Source organism: Acanthisitta chloris, unplaced genomic scaffold (genome assembly GCF_000695815.1).
Source record: "Acanthisitta chloris isolate BGI_N310 unplaced genomic scaffold, ASM69581v1 scaffold9479, whole genome shotgun sequence".
Taxonomy (NCBI): Eukaryota; Metazoa; Chordata; class Aves; order Passeriformes; family Acanthisittidae; genus Acanthisitta; species Acanthisitta chloris.
In genome coordinates this window covers 41,221-55,818 of record NW_008693061.1, presented here as the reverse complement: position 1 = coordinate 55,818, position 14,598 = coordinate 41,221, and the positions used below count along the sequence as shown (strand labels likewise).

The following is a 14,598-nucleotide window of genomic DNA, read 5'->3' as shown; positions in this document are numbered from 1 at the left end:
CCTACACTGCCTGAAGATTGCAGAACAAAAATCACTTCTCACAGTCTGTGTCATAACATGTCATGCGATTTTTTTGTCAGCCTGAAAAAGTTGTGGTTTGATTGGCAGAAATACTTAGTACTCACAATTTTAATCAGTAAGACTTGTACTTTGAATTTAGAAAAATGCTACAAATCCTAAATAGTCTGAAAATCAAGCTTTGAATGTCTTAAATGAAGCACTTAAAATTGGTGGTTGCTTCTGAAGATTTTAATTGTTACGTGCACTGCTCCACCAGGGTGCCAGCTGATGGTAAAAGTCTTTCACTGCTGTAATGATGTATTATAGAAAGTGTCTAAAACCTATTAAGTCATGCAGAGTGCTTTAAAAAGTGTGCTGTAACTGCCATCTGTGTGGAATTCATATTTAAGTTCATATTTAAACCCATTTTCTTAGTTTAGATTTAAAAACTGCACTGATGCTAACAATGCTGCTTGTTGTTTACAGGTATACAGAGAGGTTTTCTATGCCATGTACTTCTAATGTAGCAGTTAATTCCTGAAGACATTATTGAATATGGAACAGTAAACTAAAATTTAAGTAGATACTACTTTGCGTAATGAAATGTGCACTAATGAACATGTCTTTCTTAAAGGAAATTACGCAGTGGTGAATCAATACCTTAACCAAGAAAAAATATATTTTTATATAACTAGTCATTGAGCTTCCCCTGATAAATAACCGGTCTTCTCTTTTTTTTTGAAGAAGAAGAATACGATGAGCCTCCACAGTGCAAGGCAGGACAGGATATTGTGCTGCAGTCACCTGTAGACTGGGTGCTCTTGGATGGCCGAGAAAGTTCAGATGACCACGGAATTGTGCAGTATGAGTGGACACTGCTGCAAGGCGACTCATCAGTTGAAATGCAGGTACATGTGCCATCTTGTGCATGGCCAGTTGCTTCCATTTGTTGTGTTCATGCAATTTTAAATGTAGAACTAAAAATATTAAATGTATTCAAATGGATCTGTCTACCAGGCACCAAAATAAGGATGCCTGTACAACTTGGGCATTTATTTCATAGAAATGTAGATCAGCCCAGGTTGGTAGGGACCTCAGAACATCACGTGGTCTGATTTTTTGTGGGACAAGGAGCCTAGGTGAAATTATCTTATCTGTCCAATCACACCTTGAAGACCTCCAGTGAAGGAGAGTACACCATGTCCCTAGGGAGTTTGTTCCAGTGATTGTTTCTAGTGGTTTATACAGCTCATCTCCATCCTGGATGGCATGGGACAGCCAGCAGCAAACAGGCAGATGCTAATGCTCTACTGTATTTCAGCTCTGCTTTCTTTTGCCGTTGCTTGTGCTGACTGCACTTGGTTTTCAGCTTCTGTGATCCAGGTTAGAGACCCCTCAGTCATTCAGTTGCTAAAATAATAGGGTATTTTCACCAACAGTCCTCTCTTAATGCTTATGGAGAAACCACAAAAAATGTGTGATGTAGACCTCATAAGATATGGTATCCATACATTTTCTGCTACACTTCAGTTTCAACTTAAAATTAACTATTGAGAGAGGGATTCTTCATCCGAGCCTTCTTTGTGAATGCTCTAGGATCAGCAGAAAAAGAAAGGAAAAATGTCTCAAACCTACAGAGTTTACTCATAGTCTGTCACAGCCCACAGTATCCAGGGCACACTGGGAATTCCACCTAGAGCTGGAAGGATATGTAAAGCTGAGAGAGTGTGAACCAAACCAAAGATTTAAGAATAGTTGCTAGATATCATCTGGATAAAATGAACATTTTATTATCAGGAGTTGTTAAACTGACCCCTTGCAGCATTATTTTCTTTAAAGAGCAGCTAAATAGTCTTTAAGTGAATCTATGATGTAGTAACATATCTAGAGTAAGACAAAAATTAAATAATAATTATGAAATTTAAAGTTTATATTTTTTGCTGCTATTCAAAGTCACTCTATAAAATAGAAACAAGTCTTATATCCATTTAAATTTGCAAAATTCACATTTATCTTGGTGGTTTCTTTGTATTTATTAATGGAAATTAATTTGACACACATTCATGCTTAAATAAATACTTTCCCATTGTGTTCGAGTGAGCAGGGATTTCTCTTACAGATATATACCCTGATGATTAGTCCTGATAAATTAATTTTTAGTGTCAAATTCATAATTGCGATTTTTTTCATGCATTCTTCAGCTGATGTTTTTAGTGCTTTAGTCATTGCCCTAAAGTTACTGTATTTCATGTCATTTGTTCTTTGAGAATAATGTATGAATCCACAGCTCCAAGGGAGAATGGGAGTGTTTAAGTAAGATAAAAGGCAGCTGTTCCATTGCACTTACGTACCAGGGAATAAATAGAAGGCAGAGGAGGGGGAAGGCCTGCCATAAAGAGATCTTATGATACTGTAGAAGGAAGGCAGTGGCATTTTTTTTTCCATTGTGACTGAGTATTGCTTTTTAGATAATTTGCATCTTGGATTGCTGCCCACATGCTGTAGCTGCACAGCTCCTTGAGACTTAGGGGTAGTAGTGGGTTGGGATTTTTTTAAATTATGATTATCTGGAAATTTATTATCTGTTTTGAGCCAAAGTTTATAAGAAAGCAGGTACAGGCAAGCATTCTTCAGGGCAGGATGGAGATAAAAAGGAAAGCATGGGTCACCAGGAGTGGTGGTGGAGTATTCAGAAGTCAGTGGCATTTCTCTGGCTGTGCACTGAGAAGAGACTTGGACCCCATAGAGTTTTAAGTACTGTATTTCCTCTCCCAGCAGTCATAGTGAACAGCAACTGGTGTTTTTTAGAGCTGTTAATTTCTGTAACACACTAAAGAATAAAATTCTAAGGGGTCATACACTCCATCAGGAGGTAATCAACAGCATGATCAGATAACCAAGTGCATTCACGTAAGTAGAAGAGGAAATAAACTTCAGTTAGGAAAGTCTCTTAATGAAAAATTGATTTATCAACACACTACTGTAAAGCTACGTCTAGGACTCTATGATCATGTTAATCAAAAATTCCTGTTCTCTTTTAGGCACGAAAAGCAATTTTAAATAAGCAAAGAGCTTTTTTGAATTTTGGCTTTAATATTAAAGATAATCACAGAAGATTTTAATATGCCTTTCAATTACCTATAAAAATAGCCTCATGTGCTTCATTTGAAAAAATGCACTACCTGTCCAACAAAGCTGCAGCACATTTTTGTAGTTACTGAAGTCTGTGTTGATGAATTCTCAGACAGCTGGAGTTATTTGTGACTGGTGATTGTTATGGTGTTGAAAAAAGTTCAACATTTACAAATACCAAACTGATTTTATACAAAGCAACTTTACATTACTATTGTACTAGTAATGGTAGTTTGGTACCTGCTTTAAATTAATGTAAAATAAGCTATTTTATTAATTTCTTAATGATCTAATCCAATTTTAAGGTTTTGTACCCCATGACTTTCTGAAACATAATGTTTAGGTCACTCACTATAGATGAACTTCTTTCTGGGTCAGAGCGAGCCATGAAAATTCAGCACAAGGCATGGAAAAATTCAGTCCAGCAATTTGCAAAAGTTGGAAGTGACCACATCCAATGTCATGCTGGTCAGGAGTGGGCAGTCTTGTTGATAAAGCAATGCTACCACGCACCTTATCATAAATCTATATTTAGCAAAAGTCACTTCTGTGGATACACGTGTGTTGTCTACAGACTTAACTTGACAGAGAGCAAAAGGCTAATATTTTACTGCTTACCCTCTGAAATTGCATTTCTACTGAAAAACTGAGCTAAATATATGTGTCCAGTGCTGAGTACAGGGGGATGATCACTTTTCTAGTCTTGCGGGCCACACTATTCATGATACAGGCCAAGATGTCATTGGCCTTCTTGGCCACCTGGGCACAGTGTTGGCTCCTACTGAGCTGCTGTCCACCACCACTCACAAGTCCCTTTCTGACAAACGCTTTAGAGAAGTATTAAATCTGCATGAATAGCATTGTACAGAAATGAGCTCCCTATTCCTAGAAGCTTATGGATGGATCTTTTATACCAATATGGATTTTTTTGCTGTGTGTCTTTAATCAGGTGCCACAACCAGGAACACTGAAACTGTCCCACTTTCAGGAAGGCAGGTACATTTTCCAGCTAACTGTGACAGACACAGCAGGTCAGCGGAGCTCTGACAACGTCTCTGTGACCGTTCTGCCCATGGTTCATTCTGCAGTAGGTGAGAAAAAGACTGGAACTCTTGCCTCTGTGATACCCAGGGTATGGTATTCAGAGCAGAGCCAGGGTCTTGGTGGAGGCAAAAATCTTACCCTCCATTTCTAGTGTTTTACTTTGCCCTTATTCATTACATAGTAACATATCTTTCAGCTTTGAAATCACTCTTTCAAAGTGAGGAAACAAGCGAGCATCACTTGTCTGTTAGAGCAATAATACTTTCAAGCATCAAATGTTTGTCCTTCTATTGCTAATAAGCATGCAGGGTTGCAAAAATTAAATGCTGCCATAGGTATCAGTCACGTTGTAACAGTCAGACGGTGCAGGCAACGTGACAGGCCTTGTCCTGTAGGGAAGATCCAGTTAAAATCAGTTAATAGTATGTGTGAGGCATATAATAATGATATTGACCTGCATCTGCAGTCTAAAAGATGGGATGGCTTCTTGTTTTCATGCATTTAAGTTTTTCTGCTGCTGCAGAAACTGAAACTGGAATTGACCCATCATTTTTAAACTCTGAGCTCCAAAAACATATGAAAAGCATGGAAGGTAATCAGTGGCTCTCAATCCTCCTCTCTTTAACATAATAATTTCTAATTACGTGGTAATTAACAAGATCTGCTGCTCTGGCACCACGTAAAAGTTTAATAGCATTATCACCATGTTCAGCTGAACCAGTGGAAACCTTGCTCTGCACCAGTGCAATATCTTTACATGAGAGCACAGTCCCTGTGGCAATAAACTAGTGTTACTAAAAAACCTGCTTCATAATGCCTGTGTTCCAGTAATGGATGATAGAGTCATGTTCATTATTGTTTAATTCAGGTAAAGCAGCTAAAGAGACATTTGCTGGATTATTTATTTTCTGCTGTGGGTATCTGGGGTATCTTTTGTATGGAGCATGTAGAAAATTAGCTGCCTATTTTACTTTTCTAATTCCCCAACTACATTAGCAATTCAAGTGCTCCTGCTATAGTTAAACCAGTGCCTGGTGCCTTAATGCATGCAAGGTCTGTGCTATTATTAGTGCTGAAGGTTAGGTGATGCATTTTCTGATCGTAGGGGTTTTTAACAGGTGTCTGTGTTCCTGGCATACTTCCCTTAGCATTGTGCAGCTTTTTGGTATGTAGCAGGATAACAACCAAAGGCTGTGCCTCCCTCATGCAAATCGATTTGCTGTTACAACATTAGTCAAACACTGAACTTGATAGTGCTTTACAAAGCGATGAACTGCACTGCTGTTGGGCAGACAAAAGCATAGAGGTAAACACTTGGTAATTGCAGGATCAGAATGGGTTTCAGGAAAGCTTTGAGTATGCAAAATGAAATGTCCTGGGACACTCTCCATTTCCAGGGGAATCTAAATATTAAAGCAAGCAGCAGCTTTCTGGTGAAGGTCCTTTGTGAGACCTTGTGCTAGTCCTGTTCTGGTTTGTGCTTTACTGAAGTCAGTGGATTGCTGATGTAAATAAATGATGAGGATTTTTAAAGTATTTTAATTATGTTGCAGTAAACATGCCATAAAGATCCCTTATAGTCCATATGTATGCATGTAAAACAATATATTGTCAGAAATACAGAATGGGTATGTAGTAGGAATTACATGTTGGAGGGATGCAGTTACAGCCATAGAGATTTCATTTATTTACTTTCAGGACTGTCCTGGGTCATTTAAGCCTGGGAAGATCTGCTTTCAGCCTAGGCCAGCAGAATTTAAAGCTCTGTAAGGCTGCTGCACAAAGTGTAAGGTGCAACAGCCTCGAAGTTGACTATTCCTGTAGTAAAGAGATTGCTAGAATAGTGATGAGGCTGCCAGGAACAGCTGTTACCTATATTAGCTTCCATGTTAATATAACATCACATAGCTGAGCCTTTCTTCAACTTTCTGCCTTGTTCATGGTCTTTCTTGACATAGCATTGTTTTGCTTTTTCCTTGATACTGCAGATTTTAGTCATTGACTTGGTATTTACTACTTGGATTTCTCTTTTTGGTAATTTGGGAATTGTTTCTCAACAGCCTGTGTGGGAGTTTGCTCTCGCTACCAGTTTATCTGTGATGATGGCTGCTGCATTGACATCACCTTTGCTTGTGATGGTGTGAGACAGTGCCCTGATGGATCAGATGAAACTTTCTGCCAGAATCGTAAGTGTGCCAGGCCACAGTGGAGATCGTGCGAGTAATCACAGCCTGAATGACCAAAGGGAAATGATGCCCCTTCTGTGCCCTCTCTCCCTGTGACCAAGCAGCTGCCTCCCACCATAGAGCCTTTCATTGGAGTTAGCACATGGGAAGGTTTAACATCCACATACAGCAGGTGCTCAGAAACTTTCTTCAAAGCATATTAAAAATGTCAAGGGTCCCCAAATGACAAATTTTGTCTTCAACATTTAAAATATTGGGTTTTTCACTTGCATGATGATTCTGGAAACAAGAACCCTGGTTTTGATCTGAAAGGGTGTCTCAGAGGTAGACTTGAAAGTGCCATTACACACCTTACAAGAATCTGAAACACTGAGTATGTAGGGGAACCAGTTGATTCGCCATCACTCTGTTCATTTTTTTTAGTCATCCCTCAGTATCTGCCCATGCTCAGCTAAGTGAACAGAAGTCATCAGAAAATGAGTGGGCACAATGGCTCGCTCATTGATGTTTTAGTTGCTGGAGTTCTGTAGAGTTCATGAGTGTACTCTTGCTTAAGAGTTGGCAGTGAGCAACCCTAACTTGCTTTGTATCTGGAAGTCACATTTCATCATGTGTGTGAAGCTGAGGAAGTTGTTCAGCCTGCCTCAAGGCCTGTATTGGAGGGTCTTCCCTAGGAACACTCCCATTCCCTTCAATTCAGTACAAAAATTATGATTTTTGTTTCCGTTAACAGTCAGCCCAGGTCGGAAGACGGTGACACATGCAGCTCTTGGCACTACCCAGCAAAGGACTGTGGAACTGACCGAAAACACAGATGAAAGCCTCTCTGCAGAAAACACCCTGAAAGCCACTGCCAGAAATCAACCCCTTCTCTCAGAGGATGCAGACATGTCTAACCAATCGCTTTCTCAGGGACCAAAGAAACAAATCAGTGGATTTGTGCCAGGTAAGAATTGAAACAAGTCAGTTTCAATAAATCATTCTCTTTGAAGAAAGAAAGTGTCTTGCACCTTAAATTTATTTAAATTGTCTTTTAGTGCCTGGCTAAGACCGAAAATTTGCAAAGGTAAAAATTTACCAGATGCAGAAAGAAATTAATATGTAGGATTGCTAGGAAAATAATGCAGTCTAAGGAACAAATTGTACAGTGAACTAAATACAAATTCTGCCACGGGTTCAGCTGTGTAGGCTGATGTATTAAGGCTCTTTAAATCTGTAGGGATATACTTCAGGAGAATGTAATAAAATACCATTCAACTTGGGTGAGAGTAATTGCTTTTTCCTGGTGCTTTGACTTTTTGTTTGCTTGTTTGTTTTTGTTTTGCTTTTCCCCTTGAGGTAATATCTTGATTATTGTGGGCATTTTTTTCTGGAGAAGTCTTTCGTCACTACAGAAAAGGCTCAGCCTTTGGTAACAAGCAACTTTAGGTCCCCAGTATTGTTCTCCACAGTGCCTGCAAGCCTGTAGTGTGTCAGTGCATAGTGATGTTACAGGCAGGGTCTCCAACCCTGGCCTTGGTAAAGCTCCAGAAGCTGCAGTGAAATTGGTGTGTCTTTTAATGTTCATGCTGGTGATCTGAAATGGCAGTTATGTGAAAGCAAAACTGTGTGCAAAGAGCTTAAAGTCAGTACAAGACCTCCCACTTTTATTTCTTCATGGTTTAGACTGATTCGTGTGCCCCAAGATGCAGCTATTTATAACCAGCTTTATTTTCCAATTACAGCAGAGCAGTGCTCAGTGCCCTCTGCTGCCCGCTCGTGTAAAAGGCACTGCCCTACTTGGCACTTGGATGTTTCTTCAGATACTTGTGCTTCATCTCTGGAGACTGCAAAGGGAGCAAAACCAGCGTTCTTCAAGAGTTTGCTTCAGTGAATGTCTAGGGGCTGACAGTAAAATTCTCTCTCAAATGTTTTCTCCGTTTCCGGCAGTGTAGATGACTTCAGTACTCCTCACTGGAATGGCTTAAAATTTCTGAAGTCTGCTCCAAACCCTTCTTGTTCACATAGTCCAGAGAGACACCTGATCCAGGGCAACCCAAACTAAACATCCGACTCCCGAAGGGCATTGCAGGCTCCAGTGGAAAGTCAGCTGCTAAGTAGGTCTCAAAAACCACTGGGCTTGTGAATCCAGACATAAAACCACCAACTTCTGCAACCTGTAATCAGGGGTTATAATTGGAAGCACATGTAAAAGTGTGGCACTTTTCCAAGTCATTTTGTGTGGTTACATGTTGCACAGTGACTTACTGGCTCCGTTTTTGTGCTCAAGGTAGCCTTTTGCACAGCAGTAGACAAGAAGAGAAAAAAATCCTTATAAAACTAAAGAAGTGTGATGGGGCTTCAGTGATTAGTGTGCTACCAGTAGCTGTTGTGCTCTTTTTAATTATAGACAGGCAAGATTTCTAGTTGACCATGCGTGGTTTTAATTCTTCTGGTTTTAATATTGCTCTTTTGACAAGGCTCAGTCAGAATTTCATTTCAGGTACTTAAGGATTTCCTTGTAGAATGGAAGGATACAGTCTTTACTGACCCAGGACCCCAATGCTTTTAACCAAAAAAGCAGCAAACAGCTCAGCAAGGTTTAAAAATGCCTACAGATTAGTTCCACACATGGTGGGACATGGAGAGGTGCTAGATGTGTGAGTCCGAAGGGAAAATGCCAAAATCTGCCAAAAAATGCTCTGAGTTGCTGTCTTCTCCTGCAGACACTTCATAGGAGTCACATGCTATACGTTAATGATTCACAGAGGTCCAGAGAGGTTCAAGTCCTGCCCCACGGGCAAGCACCAACCACAGCCTTTATGGAGTTGAGGAGCATCTAACCGGTTCCTAAAAATCCACCCAGATCCATCAATTAGACTTCTCTCTATCACTGCCATCTCAAAGAGGTTACAGACCAAATCTAATAATTGTGTGATACAAAAATGAGAGACACAGAAATGCTGGAGCAGCTCCATGAAGCTCTCTGGGAAAGTGTTCAGGAGAGCTAGATGCATTTTTGAGGAGAGGTAGGCAGCACTAAACGGATATCATACTAGCAGCCTCAACATTTCAGTAATTCCACTGGCAGAAATCCTGTCTGGGAGTCCTGAGACAGTGCTGAGCCTGCTGCTGGTGCCAAGGTGGAACCTGTGCCTCTGAGCCACACTGAAATGGTCTTTGTTGGACCAAGGCAATAATGTCACTTGTTGGCCTAGACTTGGCTTTGCAAACATCCAGGCTTCTTTTATACTATTATACAGACATTTTAGAGATAAGCTTTAATGATTTTAATGTCAATATGGTGAAAAGCTGTCAACTTAAGATACATATTAAGGGGTATGGCTTTACAGTGGTAGCACAGGTTCCAGCTTTTTACTTGCAAGTGCTCCATTCAGGGCTACATTTGACTTATTTCTTAGTTGACACTTTCAGGTTGTCATGGAAATATAATCCAGGAAGGAAATCATGATGCTTTTAAATCCAGTGACTGCAAGGCAGAATAAGAGAAAGGGTTACCTACTGTAGACAACGTGTGGCACATTCTAGGTGGCTGCTAGGCTGAATGCTTGATACAGGAGCTTTCAGTTGACTTTTAGAGAACAGAAGTTTTTCCCAAGAAGCTGCAGGACTGGGGAGATGCTTTGTCTTCTTTTTTACATTTGTTTTTATCACAGTGGTGGTTACAGTACCAAGAAAGGTATGTTGTCCCTTCTGCTACTTACTGCTCCATAAACAGCCTTCATCTCTCAGAATCCAGTAAAGATGTCCAATAAAGGGATCTCCTTGTCACCTACCACCATATTTATCTTCTCTCCATTTTAAAAGGAGTTGGGCTAAGCTGTAATGTTTTGGAGTGTGGCATAGTTCCTGGTAGCAGGAATATGAGCTGTCTGCCTATGAGGGTGATACTGCAGGAAATTTGTCCCAGAATCTATTTTCTCTTAATAGTTTCTCTGTTCCAGATTTCTCTTAACCTGCCTTCTTTACCCCAGTAGCCCCTCTTCTTTGGCTCTGACTTCATACAGACTTTTAAAGGATTTACACTAGAGTATGAAAATATGAAAATATGCAGGTGCAAGTGAAGGACCATTCAAAACTTCTGCCTGACCTAGCAGGGGATTTATTCACAGTAAAGAGAGAAACAAAACCAACCAACCAAAACAAAGCCCAAAAGTCATTCATTGTTGACAATGAATGTTTTTCTGCACTCCTGCCTTTCCAGTGGGATTCCTCTACAGCAGGATGACTCCAGGGGAACACCAAGTCCAACTTTGTGATAACCTCCTCAGACACTCAGGGCATAAAGTCTTCTGCAACAGACTCATGCCATACTTTTGCCCAAGCTGGAAGGCCAAACATTTTCTTCCAAAGTTGGGAGCGGATGCAGGAAGAGGCATTTGATGTCAATAAAGGAGTCCTTTCTCTGCAGACATGACTCCATGGTAAAGGAACCCAGACTGCATCTCCAAAGGCCAGCACAGCATTTCTGCATGGCTGCCTCCAAAGAGCCCCAGTGTCCTTCTCCAGCCCCAGTGTCCTTAAGCCCAGCTGCATATTCTGGCACTGCTGCACTTGCAGATGAATATAGCAGACATACAGTTGCAGCAAAGCACTGGAGTGAGCAGTGGCAATAGCCAGTAGCAAACATAGTCCTGCAGACGGGTTGAATTCATGAGCAGCCTGAAGATTTGCACTCCCCAGTACAGCCAACTCAAGTGTATAAATCACCATAACAGCTTTGCATTCCCCTGGCACAGGGTCTCTGCCTCTCCCAGGCTGCCTCTGCCAGCTGTTGTGCAGTGCTGTTCAGGGCTGGGATTACAACATTTGACTGAGTGCCCAAGCCTTAGTCATGTTTTTACTGCAGAGGCATCAACAGCAGTAGCTGTAACCAAGATCTCTAATTGAGGGTAATTGGAAAGGGCTGTAAATTACAATTTCCTAGGAACAGACTAAAAAATCAAGAGAAAGTGAAATGAAACCTGCATAACGTGCTTTATGTCTGATCCTAAACCTGTTTGGGGAAGCTGCTCTTTGTTTTCTAGTGATAACAGATAAGATGTTGAGCAGCATTGACTCTGATAGCCTCTCCAGTCATGGAAGAACAGCCACAAGCCTTAACAAAATTCTACAAGCTGTATTTTATTCTGTTGTTCTGTTAGCCTTCAAAAATTTTCCCACTGAACCTCTCTCCATATTTGCCAAATGTCTTTACAAGCAGTTGACTTAAATATTCCCTTTACTGAAATGGCAGGGAAACAAATTTATAAAACCTTGCCATGCAGGCTGGAGCAGCTCTTAAGAAGAGCCAATGTCTTTCGTGTGTTTCCAAAATAAAGAGAACTATTAATTTAATTTCATTCATGAGGGAAAAAAAGCAGAAAACAGCTGCTGGTTTTGGTCTGTTACATCCAGATTATCTTGCAGAGCTGTGGTACCATACAGGTACTTGACAGTCAGTACAGTCTACACTTAGGATTTCCTTAAGTCCCCTTTACATGCCAGAACAGCATAAAGAGCCTAACTGAGGAGGAGGCCATGGCTTGTTTCTAAGGCATTTCTTGCAGGTGAAGTTGGTGTCATCATCCCCCCTTAGCCATAATGGCAGGGCAATAAAGCCAGAGCCTGGGAGGCTGTTCTGCCTTGGAGTGAGGCACTGACCTCATGACAGTGTCAGTGAAACAATTTAAGCTTTAATTAATAGTCATGTATTTGCTGCTGCCACTGTGACAGGGACACATTCTGTGGCTCCTCAGAGCTGGTGGTGGTGGGTGGGAATTACACATAGTGCACGATCCAAGCTAATTGACTTAAAGCCTTAGCACCCACCACTATATACAATTTCAATTACAATCTTTCACATTCGTATTTTGCAGATCTTGTAGCACAGTGTGTTTCTGTGGCTCTGCCACAGTTCTGAAAGCTGCCAGCAACTATATTGCAGTGCAGCCAGAGCACCCTGTGATATGTGTTATCAGTAAAACTCAAATGTAGTCATGACATTTAAAACATAGGCGTATCACTGATTTCTGTGAGGGTGTTGGTGGATTAAGCTGTCACTCTTGCACAGTGTCCTCATAGCTATCAGAGTAGAACTTAAGTGGGAGGACTGGAGGAGGGAGTTACTCTGCTTTTGTGAAGCAGAACTGCCACCACCTGCATTCCCAAGAACAGTTCCTGGCAGCAAAGTATGCGTTGTCTCTTCTTGAGTAGTTACAGTGCTCTGTAGCATCTTCCCTACTACACGAGCTGCAGTCACCCCAAGTTATCCTCTTTGAAATGTTTTCCCCGTGTATTTTGATGTCTTCCAAGTACTTAAGTTCTGCATCTGTATGCATCAGGCAACCAACATTTACTGCTTTGCAAGTTCCAAGGATAGAGATCAATAGGGCTTGAAATGGCCTAATTTTCAACTATATAGAAACTGCTTTAGCAAAGTTTTAGCTCAGACTGGTCTGTACCTCATTGTGGAAGTTTATAAAACAGAATTTATATCCCTCTTTTTCCAGGTGGAAAATGACTCTGCTTGGGTTTGGTTGAGATACACTGTGGTTCAGGATGCAAAATTGAATTTACATTTTAGCTTTAGTTTCACATTACTTCAAAAATTCAAGTTATACAGTTGAGGTTAAAAGTTCTTCAACTGCTGTTCATTTGAGGCTTTTTCCCCAAAGTTTAAGTGCTTCATATTATTTATTTCTAGTGTCCTGTGGATAAGACTTCCTGAGTCACTGAACTGCAATATTCATATATCTTGCTTGGCTTTGTGCAGATAACAGTTCCTCAGGGAAAAGAGCAGATGATAAAAACGAGAATGGCATAATGGTGCCAAAGAGAGGTCAGCTTGGAGGTGGTCGTCCAGTCCCAGAAACAGGTAAGACCAACCATGTGAATTCATTTTGAACAACACTGGTCTTTCAGTCAAGAGCTGTAGATACAGATATAATGGTCAAGAGATTAATAATGTGAAGTTCATTGTTCTGACCTGTTCCTAACATGCATGATACAGTTTAGTTTTGTAGTGTGAATTGCTGCGAGTATTAGCACCTAAGTGATAGACTGTCTGTATTTTTAAAGAAATATTTCAGGTTTTCTCTACCAGTGTCTCACCACATTAAATAAAACCTCATTTCTCTTCACCTCATTGTAGGTGCTGTGTTACCCTTAGCCTTAGGCTTGGCCATTACTGCTTTACTGCTGCTTATGGTTGCTTGCCGACTGCGCTTAGTGAAACAGAAGCTTAAAAAAGCTCGACCCATTACATCTGAAGAATCTGATTACCTCATCAATGGGATGTATCTCTAAAAATTGGATTTAGGTCCATTGTTTTCTCCTCTTTCTCCTGTGTCCATGAACCTTGCCTCTGTAAAAGGACCAAGACCCTTAGCTAATTTCCAAGCATAGAAGAAGCCTATGACATGAGGAACATATCCTTCCCCTTCGGTGATATAATAAAAAAGTGGGTAGATGCCCTTGCTCAGAAAATAAGAAGCATTCACGCTCCTGAGAGTAGCTCCAGTTGACTCTTGTGCAGAAACACACCAAGGGCGGGGAGACTTCTGCTGGATGTGGAGTGCCCTTGCCCTCCACACTGCAGTTGCCCTGGGCCCAGGGCACTGGAGCAGCCCCAGGCTGGCCGAGGCATAGTGGGAAGCCTGTGCCACCATGCTCTTCTGAGTGCTGCCACCAGTGTGCTCCTCTCCGGGGACTGGGATGATCCAACCAACACATTACTTCACCATCCAGCAGAGACCAATTTGTGTACTTTCCACCTGTTGCACTGGCAGTATTCTTATTAAAGAATGTCTGACTTGTTAATTAAAAACAATTACCAGTGTAAAGAAATTTGAGCTTTAAGGAACAGAGCATCTTTATTTCATTCATAGTTTAAACCTCTGTGCCACTAACAGAGAGCCACACTTACTAACTGCTGAAACGAAAAAATACAAGTCCTCAGCAGATGAGCTTGGCCTTCCCAGTGCTCAACAGCAGTCATGTACTGTTGCCCAAATCCCTGACAGTGTTCAAGGCCAGGCAGGATAGAACCCTGAGCAACCTGATCTAGTGAATGGCATCCCTGCCCATGGCAGGAGGGCTGGAGCTAGATAATCTCAAAGTCCTTTCCAACCCAAACCACTCGGTGATTCCATGTACAGTCCCAGAGCTGTGTCTCTCCCCGGAGCTCAGGGCTTGTCCAGCCTTTTCCACCCCAGCTCACCACCCTCCCACGGCGTCAGGGAGCAGCAATCAGCAG

The 14,598-nt window shown here is 41.2% G+C and overlaps 1 protein-coding gene across 1 annotated transcript; it reads left to right on the top strand.

Annotated features, from left to right (window-relative positions):
- Positions 1–739: 739 nt before the first annotated feature.
- On the top strand, positions 740–13,649 carry LRP11 (low density lipoprotein receptor-related protein 11). The gene is made up of 6 exons (XM_009082927.1): positions 740–908; positions 4,082–4,223; positions 6,237–6,362; positions 7,096–7,308; positions 13,117–13,218; positions 13,495–13,649. The coding sequence occupies exons 1-6, from the start codon at positions 903–905 to the stop codon at positions 13,647–13,649; spliced, it is 744 nt and encodes a 247-aa protein (XP_009081175.1). The 5' UTR covers positions 740–902.
- The last annotated feature ends 949 nt before the right edge of the window (positions 13,650–14,598 follow it).